This window comes from Sander vitreus, chromosome 13, assembly GCF_031162955.1.
Source record: "Sander vitreus isolate 19-12246 chromosome 13, sanVit1, whole genome shotgun sequence".
Classification (NCBI taxonomy): domain Eukaryota; kingdom Metazoa; phylum Chordata; class Actinopteri; order Perciformes; family Percidae; genus Sander; species Sander vitreus.
Genome location: NC_135867.1, coordinates 12,730,798 through 12,751,860, shown reverse-complemented (window position 1 = coordinate 12,751,860; position 21,063 = coordinate 12,730,798). Strand labels below are relative to the sequence as shown.

The 21,063-nt window shown below is 38.6% G+C and overlaps 3 protein-coding genes across 7 annotated transcripts; 2 read left to right on the top strand and 1 right to left on the bottom strand.

Moving 5' to 3' along the window:
* The first annotated feature begins 731 nt into the window (after nucleotides 1–731).
* ca4c (carbonic anhydrase IV c) lies at nucleotides 732–5,859 on the top strand. Its single transcript, XM_078265355.1, has 8 exons — nucleotides 732–786; nucleotides 2,754–2,801; nucleotides 3,800–3,964; nucleotides 4,087–4,232; nucleotides 4,700–4,792; nucleotides 4,888–4,954; nucleotides 5,058–5,221; nucleotides 5,671–5,859. Exons 1-8 carry the CDS (start codon nucleotides 732–734, stop codon nucleotides 5,857–5,859), a joined length of 927 nt encoding a protein of 308 aa, XP_078121481.1.
* A 1,129-nt stretch (nucleotides 5,860–6,988) lies between these two features.
* Nucleotides 6,989–13,635, bottom strand: asl (argininosuccinate lyase). 2 transcript variants are annotated; one of them, XM_078265433.1, is made up of 16 exons: nucleotides 13,467–13,635; nucleotides 13,054–13,248; nucleotides 12,309–12,392; nucleotides 11,536–11,592; nucleotides 11,337–11,434; nucleotides 11,162–11,239; nucleotides 10,966–11,043; nucleotides 10,824–10,876; nucleotides 10,652–10,714; nucleotides 10,432–10,546; nucleotides 9,847–9,931; nucleotides 9,201–9,260; nucleotides 9,022–9,105; nucleotides 8,448–8,528; nucleotides 7,554–7,660; nucleotides 6,989–7,385 (listed from the first exon to the last, which is right to left on the bottom strand). In XM_078265433.1, exons 1-16 carry the CDS (start codon nucleotides 13,479–13,481, stop codon nucleotides 7,241–7,243), a joined length of 1,398 nt encoding a protein of 465 aa, XP_078121559.1. In that variant the 5' UTR covers nucleotides 13,482–13,635; the 3' UTR covers nucleotides 6,989–7,240. The 2 variants fall into 2 exon arrangements, with proteins under 2 accessions (XP_078121559.1, XP_078121560.1); XM_078265434.1 differs by lacking the exon at nucleotides 13,467–13,635 and adding an exon at nucleotides 13,352–13,450.
* Nucleotides 13,636–13,687: 52 nt separating this feature from the next.
* LOC144527426 (serine protease FAM111A-like) lies at nucleotides 13,688–20,353 on the top strand. 4 transcript variants are annotated; one of them, XM_078265429.1, is made up of 6 exons: nucleotides 13,688–13,926; nucleotides 14,352–14,632; nucleotides 17,360–17,445; nucleotides 17,548–17,594; nucleotides 17,848–17,949; nucleotides 18,068–20,353. In XM_078265429.1, exons 1-6 carry the CDS (start codon nucleotides 13,780–13,782, stop codon nucleotides 19,988–19,990), a joined length of 2,586 nt encoding a protein of 861 aa, XP_078121555.1. In that variant the 5' UTR covers nucleotides 13,688–13,779; the 3' UTR covers nucleotides 19,991–20,353. The 4 variants fall into 4 exon arrangements, with proteins under 4 accessions (XP_078121555.1, XP_078121557.1, XP_078121558.1 ...); XM_078265431.1 differs by having other exon boundaries at nucleotides 17,544–17,594; XM_078265432.1 differs by lacking the exon at nucleotides 14,352–14,632 and having other exon boundaries at nucleotides 17,371–17,445; nucleotides 17,544–17,594.
* The last annotated feature ends 710 nt before the right edge of the window (nucleotides 20,354–21,063 follow it).

The following is a 21,063-nucleotide window of genomic DNA, read 5'->3' as shown; positions in this document are numbered from 1 at the left end:
GCAGTTGTTACTAATAACATTAACTCTCTGTTGTATTCAAGTGTGACAGTGGCTAATGTAGCCTCGAGCTGCTAGCCTGAAGCAGAGCTGAGGAGCGAGGTACAGAGGTCTAAGCTAAGCTCACTTCTTTCTACACACCCCCGTGAAAAATAATTTTCAAAGTTGTAGTCTTCCGCCCAAACAGACATTGACTCAAATGACATCATTTGAGGCAATTTATCAGACTTCTCACTCAGCTCTCTCTGTAGCCACAAAATGCTCAATACAACCTTTTGCACATATGCAGACAAAATAAGTAGAGTTCCCTTTTAATTTGGACATTTTCTTTAACTACATGTGCACTACACATTCAAAACCCAACAATGAGTAGAAGTTTCTAAATTCTGTCTTACGAAGGAAATTTAGTATGTGCTTAAATACAAATAAATGGTTTGAACTTGCATTTCTGGGTTTGTGACTCAGTTTTTAGTCTGATGAAGGAGGCAGATTTAAGTTTAACACACAGGAAACTAACTAAAATAACAGTATCTGATTTTCCCACCAGGTGTCTGTCTTTCCTCGTTCACACACCTGATAACTTTCCCAGTGACACACACACACACACACACACACACACACACATTTTGTCATACTCATGACCGTCTCCCTCCCACCCTCAATAAGCTCAGAGTCAGTATGTAAAGGCAGTTGAAATTAGTCTGTCAGGATCTTTTCTGGTCTCTGTGCTGATCATGGATTTTTCTGTCTACCTCCCGACTTTGCTTTCTCTCCTTTCTCAATGCACAGGTAGGAAACACATGCACACACACACACACACACACACACACACACACACACACACACACACACACAGTACTAGGGCAATTGAAACTGCATTAAAAAGCTATACTTGGGTTCAGTTTTCTGGGCCTAGTTTACATCTCGCCCACACATTATTTTAATTTGGGAGTTTTAACTTAAAATATAATTTCAGTTTAAGATTAAAGTTTGACAGTGTGCAGCTACCTAACATACATAATAATGATAATAATAATAATAATAATAATAATAATAATAGATTGTTGCAGCATTTCATTAAGATGCTTTGTGAATCTGATTTCTAACACTTGAAAAACATTTACAGCTAGATATTGCTTTGTCCTAAAGTGAGACGATGTAACTTTTGATGAAAAGCAGACACTTTGGTCACAATTCGCAAGATTTCGTTATAAAGGTTAAAAATGTTGGAAACCACTGATTTATTGATGCATTTCTGTAGGATGCAGGTTGATTAGAAATATGTAATTATAAGGAAAAGAAAGGACAGAAATTAAAGCTGGTGTATTTACCGTGGATTGTCTCAGGTTTGGCTTTTCTATGCTGCTCAGTTTGGCACAGGTGTATGAGCCAGGTGGAGTTAAGCCAACCTTCACCTGTGCATTGTTCTCAGTTGGTGAGAACTGTTGTCCCCTTTCAGAGAATGGCATTGTGGGAGGCAGCTGGGTTAATCTGGGTTCCTATATTAGCTAAATGGCTCTCTATAGCACCTTTCATTCCCACCGCGGAGTCAGACACTGGAGCTTCATTCACATCAGCAACACAATACACAACCACAGCACAAGACTAAATGACTTCAGCACTTGTTGGATGGACACATTTAATGCAGTGGTGCAGTTGGATAAAGGTTTTCTGAGCCAGCGATCTAATCAGTATAATCACAACCACTTCTGCACAACTCGCTTGTCTGAAAGATTAAAAATCAGTCTGCATATCTTTATCTTCAACTCACTGTCTTTGGTTTAGATGTTATTTACATTAATAAAGGACAATGGCTTTTCTCCATTTTTTTTAATATGCCAAGTCAATAATGGTAATTTAGCTTCTACTGTAATCATTGATTTGACAGTACATTTACAGTACATGTTCCAAGAGGCAAATATTATACAAATATTTGTTTTTCTCCAATTTTCTTCTGCAAACTTCAGCGATAAAAACTTTGAATGTAGCCTACTTAATTTTAATGATTTCAGTTCCCTTTACTTTTCACACAGGACATAACATGGTTTGCAGGATTTTTAGTGCAGACTTTGCTTACGTTTGCATTTATATATTTTAATGAATTCCCCACCAAAGCACGTCATTAATAATGAGTATTTTTGTGTATTTATCCTATTGTCACTACAGCCGCTTTCTAGCTAGTTAGCGATACACAAGTACTCATTAAATTAAAGCAGTCATTGTGGTTTCTTTTTAACCCTACATGTTCAAGTTCAAAGTCGCTGTTATTAGTGTTTGTGCAACCTTCAGTTAAACTGCATTGAGCTCAGGACCTAACAGCTGGTGAGAAGGTCACTGAGTGTGTCCTGTGACTGTCATACATCATTCATTTGCTTTCATTGCTGACCATATTATCATGTTTTGTTCATATGAGTGCTATCAGAGAATTTATATTTACCTGATGAGCACACAAAAGGCATCTGAAGGACAGGATTAGTGATGTGAGAATTAATAATTATCTTGGCGCGTGTGTGTGTGAGAAAGAAAGTGTTTTACCCACTCTGACTTCTCAAAGTTCATCCACATCAGCAGATCAGTCAGTAAGATTGCTGACTGAGAAAAGAAAAACACTGTGCCTAATGGAGCTTGAAAATGAGAAGAATTAATACTCATTTATTAACTTGAGAAAGCCATGTTGTTTGGAACAAGAGAAACATGTGCTGAACAACAATATACTGTTTGTCTGTGTCTGAACTGGAACTGTGCTTTCTCTCTAGCTCAGTGGTGTTACCAGAGCCAGTACTCCTGTGACGACACATGCAGCGGTAAGAGCCAATGGAAAGACTCCCACATGTTTAAGAGACAAATCCAAAATTGAAAGAAACCACTTGACATATCCTTTACAAGCTTGTGATCTGTCAAAGTGTCTGTAGGTAAAACCACTGTACACTACCGACTCAGCACCAAACATCTGACAAAGTTAGTAACTAGCTGGTGAACATAGTGGAGCATTTAGCAGCTAGAGAAAAAGAAATTTTCCTCAGGAGTTGGTGGAGACTAAAAAAAGAGATGAAAGGAGAGTGAATATTGGACTTACTGTAACACTCACAAGGTGGACAGATACACTGATACACTCTAAATGAATGTTATTGTTGTTATGTTATTGTCTGCTGGATGTGTACATATAGGCTACTGTTAGCTCAAACACTCACCCCAGCAATTTAATTACTGAGAATTTAATTCACAAGAAATATTTTTTTAAAAGAATGGTCAAAATCAAAGCAGTCGAGGGCCAGACTTTTAGTCCGTTGTACAAGTGAAGCTCCAAAAATGCTGGAAATGGCAATGCCCACAATGGCAATGCCCATAATGCAATGCAATGTCTCCTAAATGCTTCTTTCAAACACCACCCTTCTAGTTTTGTGATTCACAAAAAGTCACAAGCCCAAGCAGAGATAATAACCCAGATTACTTCATCATCATGTTTTAGCAGCTTCTAAATTGATAATTTAATATCTTCTTTATAATTTTACTTATAGTTTTTCCAATTCCAATGCACCAAAACAAGCTGAGAACAACTGAAAGCCGACTACAGGCCTATGTTCATTTTTAGTGGGATTAGCAGTAGCAATCTTTTCACAATAGAGTGGGTGAACTGATGAATAGTATTCTTTTTGTATTATTCTTATAGTTTTATGGAGCTTTAAAGGTACTATGTGTAAGAACAACTTTATTTGTGCCGCTCTCTGACTGCAGTAGCATGGGGCAAAAGATCAGTGTCAGTCAGTGAAGCCTCAACTTTGATGTTGTTTGTGTTGTTTAGATCCTATCCGCTGGGCAGCTCAGTTTCCCAGCTGTGGAGGATTACGCCAATCACCAATTAACATTGTCACCAGCAAAGTGCACGTCAACAGCGCCCTGCCACCCTTCGAATTCATCGGTCACACCAACACAATCAACATTACAGTGAAAAATAAAGGACACTCTGGTAATTAAGAACCCACTTTATTATTCTCTTCCCCTCCAGACCATTCCACCACGACCAGATGTTGAAGACCTCTGCTTTGTTAATATACTCTAAGTTTGACATTTGTGTACCCTTCTCGGTAGCTCACTTTACTCTGCCGCAGTCAGTCCGACTGACTGGAGGAGCTCTGCCCGGTCAATACAGAGCCGCCCAGTTTCACTTCCACTGGGGAGGTGATGGAAGACCGGGATCTGAACACACCATTGACGGAGAGAGGTTCCCCATGGAGGTACATCACACAGGAGCCAATATATAATTTGTTGCTACGGAAGTGCTGTGCATCTTTTAGTCAACACAGGGGTGAATTAGGTTCACCCATGGGACAGTTTTTTTCAGAAGTGTCCATTGGGGCCAACATTGGTCTTCAATCATTTGTTTGTATATTTCTTTAAATCACATAAGTAGAACTAACAGAGTTACAGAGTTTGCATGCCTCTCTTTATGTGGGGGCAGTATATATGGTCATAATTTATGTGATTTAAATGAGCATGGCAATTATATTGATATCTACAGTATCAGCCAGACCTTCCAATCAGGAGAGGAAATTGCAAATTCCCTTTATTAATTTATTTACCCACGAATCTACAATCAGAGGGCAATAAACGTTTTAACAAAGGTTTGTGTTACACAGTGCACTGTAGTATGACTTTCTCTCCACTATACTGTAACTTATTTTGCTGTGTTTTGGGTTTCCAGCTGCATATAGTCCACATCAAGGAGCCTTACGGCTGTCTGGCAGAGGCAGAACATGATATGGCGGGTATAGCTCTGCTTGCCTTCCTGTTTGAGGTAATTCATTAAGATTTAATCATCTTCATATACATTTTTTTTCAAAAAAGACTTGTTAGGCTTGTGCCTTAATGTTAATGGTGTCTTCCTCACAGGAAGCATCAGATGATCATCCTTATTTGGACGCAGTAATAGCTGCTTTGGGCCGAGTACAAAACAATGGTATGAATTTGTTTACTTAAATGTGAAGAACTTAACTAACTCTTTTTATACTTTACCCTAACTTTTGTTCCATACACTTCTCCTCCTTTCTTTCGGTGTTAAGGCAGCAGCACAGTGATCCCAAACTTTCGACTTAGTGACATCATCCCGTCAGCGAAGGACCTCCATAGATACTACCGCTATGTGGGCTCCATGACAACTCCAGGATGTGAACAGGCAGTCGCCTGGACACTGTTTCACAGGACCCTGTCCATCAGCAGTCGACAGGTGAGCAACTATAGATTGGAACCTTGGGGTCAACACTGGTAAAAAAAACTAGTCTTCCTGTTAGTATTTTCTCAGCAAATCTGTGAACTTTCAAACGGACTTTTAACATAAAATACAGATTCAAACAAGCCTTTTTGAAGTATTTTACATCATTGATTAAATTACTTCTACATGAAGTAATGATGTTTGGTAAAGAGATGTTATATCCTAATGCAAAAAAAACTTTTGAGATTTGATGTTTGGAAATTAGTTAATTATTAGTTAGTAAGTGTCCCTCATAATGATTTTAAGAGCTAGAAGTTCAACTATGGAAGTGGAAACTCTGAAGGATCAGTGCCTGGAAAAGTAACCTTTGAGTCACTGAAAGACATATTAATGTCCATTTGCAGTATAAAAATATTATTTATATTGCAACTTTTGATGAAATCACTTTTCCCCCTACACTTCAGCTGTATGCAATAGCTCAGCAGTGTCGATTCTGGACGGGAAAGCCCATGACTGACATCTTCAGACCTACGCAGCCTCTGGACGGCAGAGTTGTGTATCAGTCCAAGGCGAGTGCCACACTGACGAGTACAATCCACTTGTGGTTCGGTGTTTTCTCAGCTGTGCTTGGGACAACGGGTCTGATACACTGACTCGGCACATAAAAAACACCCGATTTAAGTGACAAAAGCTATTGTATGTATAAAGGTAACTATGACGTGTTAGAGTGAAACAACAAACTGTTAATTATGTTTATGGTTCTTCATTTGACAATGTGTCAACTACATTTGCACATAAACTATGGCCTGCTGTATTCATACCAAATGCTGTGACAAAGTCAAGCTCACCTCTGGATAGTACACTCCATAAAAGTAGTAGGATTTTTTCCAGCAAGCCTTTTTTGTCAACTTGTTTTTTTGTATTTGAGTCAATATTTTGTATTTACACAATATGGCTTTACATTAACTCTAATCTACTATTCTTTAAGCGTGTTTTTACAGTGAGATAGAAGTATGATGAATAATAGAATTAGGGACTTACAATAATAATTGTATTTCTTTCTGAGTTACAAGCTGAGGGATTTTCCTTTTTCATGAACTGCTATTTTCTTTACTTGTCATGCATAATGTTCTCTTGACTGTTGTTCAGACAATTGAACATAGAAGATTAGACAATTAAGGCATTTCCTAAATGTAGCCTACTGTACACTTGTATATTTGTAGGGAAACCAAAATAAGTTCTAAATGGACATTAATACCTTTTATTCTCTGCCATAATACCAACTTCTTCTCTATTTCTGCTTATGATATGACTCTTAAGGGGCTAAATGCATTGCTTTTTATATAATCAACATTTATGAAATTAAAACTGGGGAGGAATGTGCTGCCAGATTTACTATTAAACAATGAAAGGACAGTACAAAACAGTGAATGTATTTGAACCCTTATTATCAATGAGACTTAAATCATTTTACAGAAAGTTTCTGAGTTGTATGACTAGATTGCTATTATATATGTGACCATTAAATTACCTAGAACACCACACCTATTTTGTCATAGCAGTATCTTTGGGCAGACAGGAAATGTTAACCCATTTTCATGACATGTCTGTTTTTGTCTCTGCTGTAAAAAATAAAATAAAACACAAGCCTTTCTATGCCATTAAACAGCACCATCTTGAGTCTGTGTGGGTGTAGACAGGAAGACAAACTGCCTCAGATGCCTGTGTCAGAATCAGTCATGCCTGTGTCAAATCAGTCCGTTAATGGATCAGCCTGTAAAACACTGTTTGAGTAACATTTATTTATTGTCCAGTCTTTTGTAACACTTGTGATCGATACATGATCAATTGAAACATCCGTTGGTTACATACCAACCAACTGACATGTCTGGTGTGCTTGAAAAGAAGAGAAAATATTTTTTCATAGGCAAAATGGTTTTCACGTTATAAAATCTCTTTGACCTAAATCTAAACACTATTATCTAAATTGCAAAAGTAACGTGATTCAAGTTTTAAGGTGAAAATAGGTTGAGGTCACTGTGCATATTTCTTTTGCCAGTTCCTCAGGTGTTCCACCTGTGCAGCAACACTTCTCTTGGCTGTGCCTCCAGGGGCGCTATACTGCTCCACACTGCTCCTGTAGTCCCATACTGAGGATACGTCACTTTCAAACAGAGGGCTAAAATGACAGAATAGAAACAGAGAAGAGAAGGAGAGGGGAAATTGAGAAAAGCATCAGCTCCATTACAAAAGGTGTGTGTGTGTGTGTGTGTGTGTGTGTGTGTGTGTGTGTGTGTGTGTGTGTGTGTGTGTGTCTCTGTGTCTGTGTGTGTGTGTGGACAGTCACCTAACAGCACTCAGGTCGGCCACAGTGAGTTGATTCAGGGCGATATTTTTGGATTCAGCTGCAAACACAGCTTTACCAGAAATCCCATGGGCCTCTCTAAACGGCATCTGCAACACAGGGTTACACAGCAACACACAAATACATGTAAAACCATTTTGCTATTGTCTTGATTATAGCTATAAAGTGTTTTTTCATCCATCAGTTTTTTGTTCTCTGTGGTTCTTGTCAAATGGAGTCACCAGAAATTCAAAATAATGCTTTGATATAGCTAAAAAGTTGTTTTGACTTTGTGGAACGGTTGGCAGGTCGATACAGCGAAGAAGTGATGAATGCCAAATTAATGAACAAAAAGAAATGCCATCGTGGCCGGGTTGGCTCAGTGGGTAGAGCAGGCGCACATAAACATAGAGGTTTATGCCTCGACGCAGAGGGTTCGAATCCGACCTGTGACGATTTCCTGCATGTCTTCCCTCTCTCTCACCTAGCCGTCCTATCCATTAAAGGCGGAAAAGCCCAAAAAATAATCTAAAAAAAAATAAAATAATAAAAAGCCATAATTGATAGGTACTGCGTTACTGGAAATCCTGATTTATTGTAATGTTGATACAGCCTCTTCAGAATATTCACATTGCATTATTTGGTTAAACAAACACTGACTTATTTTCTGATTAATCAAATTTCTTTATAATTACTTTTTGAAAATATTCTTTCAATTTGCATTTGAATGGAAAAACCTTTTTGTTGTTGTTTTTTTTACTTTATTTAACCAGGAAAAGCCTCCTTGAGATTAAAAATCTCTCCTTTAAAAGTTTCCTGGCCAAGACAGCAGCAGCACATACATTTTCTTTCCAGATATACAACATGTATAAGTTAAGAGACAAAATGACTACTCACCCCCTTCCTCACAAGGTAGTAGGCCAAGTCAGTAGCCAACATGTCTGGACTGAGGGCCGCTGTCATCGCACTCTGCTTAATCTGAAACACAGCAGAAACATCAGAGGAAACAAAATCATTGCCATTTTGTCTTTTGATAGGCTTGAAAATATTTCTTATCTTTTAAAGTTTGTTATAAATTGCCCATGCTGCTTTGCACAGGAGAAACATAACAAACTTCAAATATGTTTAATAGCAAGATCAGAAAATATTGTGTGCAGTGCTGTGAAATTGGTGTATCTGGGAAACCTGCACATATTGGACCTTTTGTCTTTCTTCCTTCTAACATACAGTATGTGTAGGATTTCTAAATTCTGTGCTTCCATGATTCAAACAATATGATTGAACAAGAAACTGTTACAAATTGTGTACAGTTTCTTTTGGTGTAGCAAAAAGAAAGAGATCAAGGTTTTATACAAAATAAAGGGAAGCTGTCACAACCTTTTTAAAGTTTAAAATGTTGATCCACGGCCACATTGTACCCATGAGATTAAACAGTGTATCAACATAATTAACACCGAATTAAATCTCTGACCTCGAGAGTCGACATGACTCCAGTTGCCACCTGCAGCACAGCGTGAACAGTATCATAGCAGTCAAACATTGCCTCCTTATCCTCCTGAAGAAGGAAGACAAAGACAGTATGACAAACAAGTTAGAGAGGAAATATCTTCTCCAAATGAAGACAAAGCACACAAAAACACACTTCCATACCTGCAGGTCTTTGTTGTAGGTGCTGGGCAGGCCCTTCAGAGTCATCATGAACCCTGCACACTGAAATACACAAAGTCAGAACTTGAGTTTGACAAGAAAACTGCAACGAGTCATACAAAGTAAGAAAAAAAGCGTGCCAAAGCACAGCAAGTCTGAATGTGCTGCTCTGAATAGTAACACCTGACTTTTGCACTGTGGGTTGCCAGGTTTAAATCTGCTGGAAAAAAAACAAACTAGTTGATAGCTTTATGGAACATGAAGGCGCTGGTTTTTTAGAAGAAAGCTTCTAGCCGGTGGAGGAAGGAGTGAAAAGTCTGCAGTAAAGGCAATCCTCTTCTAATCAGTAAAAAAGAAAACTTTGGAGCAAATAAGGAACACTGTTGCAACATGACACAACAGAGTTTATGGGAAATGTGGTCTTCACTTGCACTTATTGCAGTGCTTTCATTTTGTTGCTGCAATTATACCAAGATTTCCCCATTTTATTTTACAAAGACATAATAAAGAGCCATCTCAGCATCATTAGTTTTTCCAACATTATGTAGTGTGTGTTCTCAAAACACAACATTAACCGGCAAAGTGGGTCCTTCAAAGAACAGATAAAAAGATGATTTAAGAAAAGTGTGTCTTTAGTCTGAGGTCTTACTCTGCCAAAGACACGACCTGATTTACTCCTGATCAGCTCCAGACTGTCAGCATTCTTCTTCTGGGGCATCAGACTGCTGCCTGTGCTACACACACACACACACACACACACACACACACACACACACACGCGCACACACACACACAATAACTAACTAATATGACTGGGCTTACAGTCACCAGTTCTAAGATTTAAAATGAACTTCACAAGGCCAGACTGACAGCTGAGGTAGACAACTTCAGTGGCAGTAATATATTAATGTTTTCAATTCCCTTTGACAACATACAGTATGTAACATGCGGTTTTGACAGCAGCAACCTTAGACTCGTGGGAGCTGTAGTTGTTAAATGCTAACCATTTATTTTTGTTAAAATGACCAGATGTACAATTTTTATCAAGTACAGTATCCAATCCATCACTTACTTTTAAAATGAACCCAGACATTATGAAATGCAAATTTACTATATATGCACATATGGAGCTTTGTACAAACACCACTAAACAATGATTTTAATCTTAAATTGTGCAGTCTTAAGAGCCTGTGCAAACTGTAATTTCAGATCACGTAATAAAACACAAACTGACCTGTAGGCGTCGGAAAGTGTGATGAAAGAGAACTCTTTAGTGCTGTACAGCATCAGGTCCTCGGCCATCTTACTGAGATGGGTCAAACACAACGAAGCCCAGAACAAGAACTCCGCTAAAGAAACACACATACAAACATAAAAAAAAAAAATTAAAGAACACAGAAAAATGCTTTTCATTTGATTGTATGACAGCTGACTGACATGTATGGTTTGCGTACCAACAAAGTCCCTTTGGCCCGTGGCATCCATGCTGTTAAGACTGATGCCATCAAATTCCAAATCTACAGTACAGATCCAGATGTGGAGAAATTGTAGTTTCAGTTTTAAAAATTATGTTTTCATAAATAAACAACACGCAGTGTTAATTTGGTAATTATTTTTAGCCCCGACCTTTCCGCAGCTGCTCTCTGTCGATGTCAAATGGTGTTCCAGCGATGGCACCACTGAAAACGACAAGAATCATTCTTATTAACTGGTCACGTCTGTGGGGGGGAAATCTGTGTCAGACCTTGAGTGTGTGTTCACAGCGTACCTGCCGAGAGGTAAAACACTAACTCTTTTCTTGATTTCCTGAAGCCGGTCCACATCTCTGCTTAGAGCAACAGCATGGCTGAGGGTTGGTTCAACCAGCGAGCAGGGAAAGAGAAACACGAGACTGACATGAACAACACATTATCTAATATAAAAAAAATGTAGGACACGTAGGTTTCCCTTCATAAAAAGGTCACCTTAGAATCCAATGGCTCCATCTGATTGGCTGAGCTCTCTGCATGTGGGTATAACCAGGAAACAGGACATCAATTTCTCTGAGTTCAGAAAGAGGTGACAGAAGGACCTTTAGAAAAAACAATATGACACAGTAACAGGTGTGTGTTTTTGTGTACCAGTGTTTATCTGTCTTACGCTGCTGCACGCTCCACCATGGTAGACATCAGCTGTAGGGCATTGTCCGTCAGGGTCGAGATGGCATCTCGCAGCCACAGCCTCATGTCAGTCACGACCTGGTCGACACAAACGCACACGGCACAGTCTCGTAATACTTTAACAGCTAGTCCTTAAATAGCAATTCAGTCACTACAGTTTTAATATTGTAAAGACAAACCTGGTCGTTCCTGCTCCTGCCAGTGTGCAGCTTCCCTGCAGGTGTACCAATCAGCTCCTGAAAGACAAGGCAGTAAAAGGACTACAGCATGGCTTATCACATCCATCACCAAACAGTAAAACAATAGATTTATAGACCAAAACTAAAGGGATGAAAATACTAAAATTACCCATGATTTCCTGTTCCATTGTTTCCTAAATGGTCCATGTGATGTCTTAAAAGACAAAGCTGGCATTGTATTGTTGTTTTTTTTCCATTATTGGCAATGCCAACAAATCACATAAAAAAAGCAAAAGCAACTATGTTAGTCCATCTCTCAAAATACGGAATATTGTCAAACATAGTTGTTTTTTTAAAGTAATTTCTTTAACGTAACTCAAACAGGAGTGAATAGTGCATATGTTGGGGACTATTTTTAGCAGTCAAATAACACACATTTGGTGTTTTAATGAGTGTTTATGGCAGCAGGATGGTGTATATGGTATTAGTTAATAATAGTGTGTTTTTGTTTTTGGACAAGGTCATGTCTATGTCACAGACAAATAAGCTATATCAGGCTTTGGCTACACAGACAATACTACGATCAGTTCATTGATGGCTTCGGCCTTTTCATGGGATTTGTTGATAATAACAAAAATATAGAATATCACCAGACTTATTCAAAGTTGAGTGAATGAATGCAATATATTATTATGTTAAATACAATGTAACTCACTTCTGCTAAGTAAGAAAGTAACATTAAGAACAGTAAGGACAAACAAGCTCTACCTCACCTTTAGCCTGCGCTCATTGGCAGTGTGAATGTCTTCATCTCCAGGTTTAATCACAAAAACATCTTTGGACCACTCTTCAAAAATCTGGAGGATAAAAAAAGGACTGTATCACCAAATAGACTAAATACACATACACACAATGAAATAGTTTTGCTTTGCCAGCTACTTTTAAATAGTATACACATTTCATTATTGTTTAAATACGTATCATATGGAGCAACTGAATTCTAGCCAGCATTAGTTTTTACATCAAATTATCAACATCCTATGTGTTTCTGTATTAGTTGCCTAATGTAATTTGCATTGCCAAAGCAAAACATCATGGTAGGGCACCCTGAAACCTGTGTGAGTGAAAGACTTGCTGAAGCTGTTTGGCAGCTGACATCTGTCACATGATGATAGTATTGTTCACCACAAACTCAGCATAATACAGAGAGGAATTCTGCGCCTTGGCACATTTTCAGCTGTCATCTATTAACCTACATCTACACTAAAGGGCAAATAGTGATACACATACCCACAATGCAGCAGGAGTGTATTTCCTTGCATGTTAGTGTGAGAGAACTGTGGTCAGACTTTCTGACCACAGTTCTCTCACACTAATATGCAAGTAATTTCCAGAAACATGTCAGCTTGGAGTTATGATGTGATGAACCTATAAAGTCTATTTCCCATGAGTGCAGCTGTGTGTGTGTGTGTGTGTGTGTGTGTGTGTGTGTGTGTGTGTGTGTGTGTGTGTGTTCACCTGATCCAGCCCTTGTAAAATCTGGGTCATCTCATCCGTGGTGACCAGCTTTGCCTTCTCCAGAGCTTTCACGTAAGCCTTGCTCCCCCGTATGTCAGCATCCCACATCCTCTGGTCATAAGCGATAGATGCGTTGAACTTCTCCATGATAGGATCAGTGTCTCCCACGAAACGACCTCCCCAAAGTTTGCTTCCCTAATGGGCAGCAGAGACAAAGGGGCAATAATGTGTTTACATTAACGTTAGCTACAACATAATTAGCAGATATAAAACAGTATTGACCGTTAGATTTGTTTACAATTTTAGAAGTGTGATCCCCGTTTGACAGCTTGCTTTAGCGTCCAGCTGGGTACTAAAACAACAACACATGGATGCCGGTGGTAGGGTTTCCTCAAGCTACACGTTAACCTTACCTCCGTGTTAGCCATGTTTGTCGCCGATGGATGTCTATAGTAGTTTTGTCAGGCAGGGGCAATGTTTTAGCTGAGTGAATACTGACAAAACACAATACCGAAGCTTCTAGGCGTGAAGCGCGAGCGAGGCACTTTATACTAAAGCTGTGTGTATCACTTTAAAAGACGTCACCGAAGACGTTCGAAGCTTCACCTCCCATTTCGTCAGCCGTAATTTGTATGGGAGGAACCACAGACTGGGAGGAACAACCTTACATATATATGTCGATGGGAACAACGGCTGGGAAAAGCAAAACTTCCGTTGTGCGCAACTATGCCCAACCAAAGATCTTCTAAAGAACACAACAAACAAACAAGCATAAGCCCCTCACTACCGCAGTGTAAGTTGGTTTGCCAACTGCTAATAAACCATAAAGAAGAAGAATACAAGAGGACCGCTCAAGCAGTCGCAATTTATGTGGTAAGTAAGTTAAAGCTAAATACTGTATAATGTTACTTCTCGACAGTGGCGTAAGCAGAAATTGTATTTGGGTGGGCCAGTACAAATACGAGTGGGCCATCTTGTCCTAGAAAAAAAGACTTAGTGGTGTGCGATACTGCAAAATTTGGTATCGATCAGATACCAAGTAAATACAGGGCTAGTATCACCGATACAATACAGATACTTTTTAATAGTTAAGGTGGATTCATCATCAAATTGCTAAATCTGAATGAATTTTCATGACCTTAAGTGTTTTTGTGATTTTTCCTTTGGATTATTAATAAATTAAAACCCAGGACAGAATTTGTATGCTTGTATAAATTTGTTGTGTTACCAATGTATCTTACAGCCTTATTAAAAATTATACAGCTTGCCGTTGTTTCATTTTTGGCCTGAAAATATAGCCACACAGCGCTCCTCTTCCTCTCTGCCATTCTTCTGCTCCGTCTCTGTCCTGCTTGTGTGTGTGTGCTGCTGCCGGGCCTGGATGGTTGCTTGCTTGTTTTGATCGAACTTGGCTGGACGGGCCAGTGAGTAAATTGGGCGGGCCAGTGCCACCCCAGGCCCATACTGGAGAGGGGGTTGTAGCCGATTCTGTGAGGTGGGTATGGCTGCAGCCTGGAGCGTCCCATGTCATGCCATCCCGTCTCATGCCGTCCCGTCTCATGCCAAGGCGTGTCCAACGGTAAGTTCAGCGGGCCAAAATACGAAATCGCAAATTATTTTCCAGATGGAGTCACGGTTAAGTTCGTGACCACGTTTGCAATCAAGGAGGGTCAGTGTATGTTTTGGTCATTCGATTCGATACGTTTCTTTATTACCCTCTCTCCCTGCCTTCCTCTGACTCTCTGTCTCTACCCTCAGCAGACAGCTTCGCCCGAAGAGAGTAATAGTAATAATAATAATAATTGACTAATCGATAGTACTATTCATACAACTATGACTAATAATAATAATTTAATCATTGTTATTATGATTTATATTAATAATAGTGATCAATAACATTGGATAGACAAACGATTATGGCTTCTCACATTAGGCGATTCTGCTAACACAGTGAGAAACGTGAAAAGTTGTATTTAAAATAAATACAACCAAACACTCCACAGATCACTCAACTGGTCCAAACAACAGAACAGATCACAGAGGAGGTGGTCAGGACCAGTAATTTTAGTGCCCTTTTAGTCCAGGCAAAGTAACTAATTTTGGAGCCAAAACTAGAACTAATTGTAAAAGAATTTTTTTCAGCATAGATCATTTCTATGAGGTGTCCAGAACAACATACTAAAAGTCCTAAGAAATCCTAGTTGAGGAAATATGTTTAATTCTCATCAATCCAAGATGTGTGCCAGTAAGGTCAGACAACAATACACCCCAATGGGGCTATTTTTTTCCTTTACTCATATCAAAATAAAACTTTATACAATGAAAGTATCATTTTTGTTTTATAAGTGTCTTGGAAAAATCTATTTTAAATATGCAAATGAACTCAACACTAGGCCTAACTGACTTATGGCCAAGAAGCCATAAAGTCACAAGTAGAAAAAACAGGAGCCAAAAACTCACACATTCATGTCCATTCAGTAAGTTAACCTATGCATAAACACGATAAATTTGAAGTCACTTTCCACACTTACCTGGGTCACTTGCCACAAAAAGCAGGTACTACCAAGCCAGGCAGTTTTCAGGTTAGAGGCAAGTCTAAAAGCAGCATTGCCATCACCCATTGGCAGTAGGATGATTGGATGAAGATTGGGCCGATATATTTGTCATACATATGAATGGTGTTTCTGCCTATGCAAATTAGGACATATTTAATACGTGTGGAGCTCATGTGCATATTCAAATTCATTTCAAAAGAAACTTGTAATACAAAAAAAGTTACTTTTCATGTATACTTTTACTATGTAAAGTTTTATTGTGGTAGGAGTAAAGGAAAAAAATTAAGCTTATTTGGGTGTATTTTGGGCATATTCGATTAGTGTATAGCTCATTTGCATATTCAAATTCATTTTCAAAGAAACTTGTAATACAAACATTTTTACTTTTCATGGGTACTTTCATTGTGTAAAGTTTCATTTTAATAGGAGTAAAGGAAAAAAATAGCCCCATTGGGGTGTATTGTATAGAAATGATCTAAGCTGCAAAAAATTATTTTACAATTAGTCTGTCATAAAACGCTACTTTGCCTGGACTATTTGTGCCAGTAAGAAGCTGGTCATGACTGCTGTGCCACTGGTCGCGACCAGTGTCTTTAGCGCCCCTAGTGGTTGTGACCACTGGTCCGTGCCAGAGACCAGCTGGTCCTGACCACACGGATCTTCATAATCAATAATAATAACAATAATAATCATAATACATCTGATATAGTGTATTTTATAGACAAAAGATTATGATCGCTGACATTTATCCAGCTAACAGTGCTGCCAAAACGACGGGAAAGGGGAGAAAATACTAAAGCCGCTTCGCAGACCACAGGGACCACAGGGCAGACCACTGAGGAGCTGGTCGCGACCAGTGTTTTTAGCGCCCCTAGTGGTTGTGACCACTGGTCCGTGCCAGAGACCACTAGTCCGTGCCACAGAGCACCTGGTCGCGACCAGTGTCTCTAGCGCCCCTAGTGACAGGAACCACTGGTCCCTGCCAGAGGCCATGGTCCTGGGACAGACCACGGAATCGGCTACAACCCCTGCTGCCATACTGGCTATGTGCCTGCTTCTCAAACTGGTTGTTTGATGATTCATTTTTGGTAATTTTAAGCAAAAAATACTGTAAACCGTATCAACTATAGGCCTACTCCTTATTCTCCATAGTCTTGAATCAAAATATTCATCAAGGTTAAAGTTATTATTCATGGAGGGTTAAAATCAAGGGCATCTGGACTGCGCCTTTGACCAAGCCCTTGATTTTTGGATTTTTTTTTAACTGTGGTATTGACAGCTTGGAAATTAGTTTTGCTTATTATAGAAATCGTGGGCATTGTGCCAATTTTAAATTGAACAAAATTACCTTTTGCTAATGTTGTTAGCTGATATTCTTTTAGGCATATTCTTAGGCCTATTTATTTAGTTGTGTGTAATACCTCCCTTGTATTCCTTTTATGAAGATGAGCATTTGCTTAATATTTGATTGTTTAAGTTTCGTTTTGAGGCACTGTAAACCGGAGATATGTGTTCCAGCAAGAAAAGAAGTGCCCAAACCTGTTGTTGAACAATGAGATGGCATTATGCCACATCCTAATATGGACGGAAAGAGTGATGGCCACCTTACATTTGTTGTTTTATTGTTGTGTTTTAAGTGAAGTGAATCACAATGAATGTCATATTGATATGCATACACAAAATAATAATCCCATGAGTACTGTAAGTCTTTAGAAATTAATCATATTTCTTTGCCTTTTCCTGAAATTAAGATTTTTTTCAGCATTGGTAAAATTCAGCTCGAAACATCTCATTAAAAATGACCGAAATGAATGGACCGATGGACAAAGTTGTCAAGGTACAGATTTTTTCCTGTGTCTACTGATTCATGGTTTGACAATTTAATTCTGTAATACATTTCTAATTTCTAATAACATTTCTGTGTGTTCTCTCAAGGAAGAAACAGACAACCAGGATGGTCAACCTCCTTTACAACCTGTTCCAGTGGTTTGTCATATTTTATTTTACATCTGTGTTGGCAAATGAAAATCATTGATAGTGTTTGCTGAGACTTATTTTATTATTTTTCTTTCAGAGCACAACTTGTTAGTTTCTTTTATTTGAGGGGCAATTGATTAAGAAAAATATTTTCTATGTATGAGCATGTGTTTTGCCTTCACGTCAGCCATGTTTTTGAGATGGTTAAGTTTAATGGTGTGGTTAATGGATAGTTTAAGTGTTGTCTGTCTCTCTGTGTCAGCCCTGTGCTAAACTGGAGACCTCGCCAGGGTGTACCCCCCACCCTCTCTCACAAAATCAACAAGGATTGGCTCCAGAACACAGAAACCCTCAGGTTAAACAGGTATAGCTAATGGATGGATGGATGGATGGTTTAAGAGTCTCTTTTTTTTGTTTTTACAGAATAAAATAATTCTACTTTATTTAAATGAAATGAGACTTACTTGTGTTTTTATTCCCAGGAAGAGGAGCCACATGCAACCCATTCTTTTGAGTGGTGTTGGAGTAAAGAGAAACCTACAACTTTTACCTGCAATAAAGCAAGAACTATTGAGGACGTACTGAAGAGAAGTCACAAGTTTAGACACATTGCAGGAAAGAACCAAAACAAAGAGCTTGTTATTGTAAAAGATGGGAAACTTATAAGTTCACACTTTCCATGCAGCTTAATTAAAAATGAAACACTGACTGTCAAGTATGTCAAAGCTGTAGGCAAGCCGGAGCAACCGGTTAGTGGCTCTCATCGCCAAAGAAAGGTGCCATCTGACGAGCTTGTGATGTTTCATGTACTGACAAAGGGAGGTAAAAATGTAGTGAATATCATGAGAAACCAAGTACTAAAAACTAAATTTCAGAAAATTACTGTTTATGCATACAAAGGCGATAAAGTAAGGCACGCTCTGAAAAGAGATGGTCGTTTACTGAATACCGTATTCAAAAAGAACATTGCGCTTTCTCACGAAAGCACTGAAAAAGAGACTGAAATGTCCAGTCTTGTTGATGGTCTTGATGGTGAAACCTTTCAGATCATACTGTTAAATAAGTCTGATCCACCAGAAAGTCAGCCTGACAGTCTTGATGATGCTTACGTGATGCAAAACAAATCTCAGAGGTCTGACTCTGATGTAAACCAAGGTCCTCCACAGCAATCAACCACAACTAAGTCATTGAATGACAGCAAATCAAAAGAGAAATCAATGCTGGATGGTAATAAGGCACCAGAAAACATATTTGAAATACTTGATTTAAAGATGAAGCAGAATCACCTATCTTCACAGTTTAATGATTTGGTGAAAAGAAAGAAAACTCAGCAAGATAAGCTTTCTCGTATCCAGAATCTCTTCCGTGTGGAGTACGGAAAGAATGTTCAGACATGCAGGGAAGTGAAAACAATAAAGAAACTGATGGATCTCAGTCATTCAGTTTGCCAGGTGAGAATAAATGGGAGAGCAGAAGGAAGTGGATTTCTCCTATTTGGAAAGTTTGTCATCACAAATGGCCATGTAGTGAGAGACATTTACGATGAGAGTACAGGGCATCTTAATGAAAGGGTCACTGTCCATTTCTCTTATGAAAGTCTAGACCAGATAGAGTTAGGAGAAGCAGTGGAAGAGGTTGCTGGATTTGAATATGGTTTTGATGAGTCAGGGCACATATATGACTGGGCTTTGTTGAGGCTAGGAGCTAATCAGAAATTGCCTGATGGTTTGTTAACAGTAACACACTTTGGATCTCGTCCTCAAATGGGTGGGATTTGCATTATTGGGCATCCTAACGGTGGTGTGAAAAAGATGGATCCATGTTTGATTATTCTGCCTGAATACCGCAACCAGGTTGTGGAGAGGCATCACCGTGAAAATCCAGAGGGTGTTCTTCCGGAAAGCCCTCATTACAGTGAAAATCAAGAGCACATTCAGGTGGTTACTCACCGTTTCTTTGAGGACGTGAAAAAAGATGAAAGTAACAGACAGGTTCTAATGTACGAGTCTTGTTTTTACTTTGGCTCATCTGGCTCTCCTGTCTTTGATAAGCACTGTAATGTTGTTGCAATGCATTCAGGTGGATATGGCTACCACAACGCAAGGGGGGAGAGCCACAGTGTCATAGAGTATGGCTATCCTTTGTCCGGCATTATCGAACACATCGTTGTCCAAATGGTGGAAAGAGGGAGGTTTGATGTGTTGAAGGAATACCTGGCTTGCAATTATGCACAACACCAAAACATGATTAACAATTTGAAGAAACTGGTTGAGAGCAGAAATCTAACAGCATTTAAAAGTGCAGTCAGCAATTCAGTGGTCACAAGTGACAAGAGTTTAAAGACATTCTTTGAATTCTTTTCTCAGAGAGAGGAACCTGTCCCAATGGACAGTGATCCATACTGAGCGTATACACAGATAGTTACAGAGCTACAAAGTCTGTCATGTTTCTTTTCCTATATCAGGAAACTTTGGTTGTTAAGCATTTATCCAATTCTTTTTTTAAATTCAAACATTAACATCAGCCTCGTTATCTTCTTTCTTCTGTTTTCAAGAAAATCATCTGTTAGATGTGGATTTCATCTTATTTTTGTAAGAAATATATTACATTCAAAAACAATCATACTATATTGCATATTGTAATATTCTGTCATACTTTCATTGTGTTGATACCCCTGTCTTGGGAATGTGTGATGGATCTTACCTGGTTAAATTACGTCTTCTTCTTTTTTAAATCGGAGTTTCAGCAAATAAATGATTTTTTATATATATATATAATAATGTGTTTTATTTCATATTTGGATTTTGATTGTGTTTTTCTATGTTTCCTTTGTTCTCATTGACAGCAGACATGTATAAATGAGAGGTGAAAGGTTCAATTCTGAGTTCAACTAAGTGATAATCTGTCACCTTGAATATCTCTGACATGATGTTGAGTTTCATAGTAGCTAAAAATGCCTTGACTGGACATCAATTTATGTACAGTATCATTAAGTCTATTGTTACAGAGGGGTTTTCTTTGATTTGTGAATGGATGCCATACCCTGAATTACAGGATTTCTTTATTTGGTTTTGTGCATCAAACATTTATTATGAAACTACTTTTTTATTTCTATTTGCTGGACTAGCCCCACTCATTCTCCAAGAGCCAGGTCCTGGTTTGTGCTTTTCTGCAGTGAGTCAGACAGACAAACATCAGCTGGATGTATTTGTATTTGTGTTTGATGCTTCTTCATTTGGATCTAGCTTTCACAATGTGTTTGTCATGTCTTGACTGGAGTCCACATTAATGAATAAACAGCATTTATGTTTTTGAAATCACAGAGTAGCCTGTATAACGAGAAGAAGGCAGCACAAAGCAAACATAACAGTGAAGTGGTAGACTGATTTAGCAAATAAAAAAATAAAAAGTAAAGTGAATGAGCAGTACAATATGCACTTTGTAATCTTTTCTCTGATAAAAAATAAAATAAGAAATA

Coding starts and splice junctions, on each gene's coding strand:
- asl (XM_078265433.1), bottom strand. Junction 9,106..9,200: donor CCTACAACAAAGACCTGCAG/GTATGGAAGTGT, acceptor TTCCTTCTTCAG/GAGGATAAGGAGGCAATGTT. Junction 7,386..7,553: donor GCCGACCTGAGTGCTGTTAG/GTGACTGTCCAC, acceptor CTGTCATTTTAG/CCCTCTGTTTGAAAGTGACG.
- ca4c (XM_078265355.1), top strand. CDS start 732: ATGGATTTTTCTGTCTACCTCCCGACTTTGCTTTCTCTCCTTTCTCAA. Junction 787..2,753: donor TCTCCTTTCTCAATGCACAG/GTAGGAAACACA, acceptor CTTTCTCTCTAG/CTCAGTGGTGTTACCAGAGC. Junction 3,965..4,086: donor GAAAAATAAAGGACACTCTG/GTAATTAAGAAC, acceptor CCTTCTCGGTAG/CTCACTTTACTCTGCCGCAG.
- LOC144527426 (XM_078265429.1), top strand. CDS start 13,780: ATGCCCAACCAAAGATCTTCTAAAGAACACAACAAACAAACAAGCATA. Junction 13,927..14,351: donor AAGCAGTCGCAATTTATGTG/GTAAGTAAGTTA, acceptor CTGAAAATATAG/CCACACAGCGCTCCTCTTCC. Junction 17,446..17,547: donor CGATGGACAAAGTTGTCAAG/GTACAGATTTTT, acceptor CTCTCAAGGAAG/AAACAGACAACCAGGATGGT.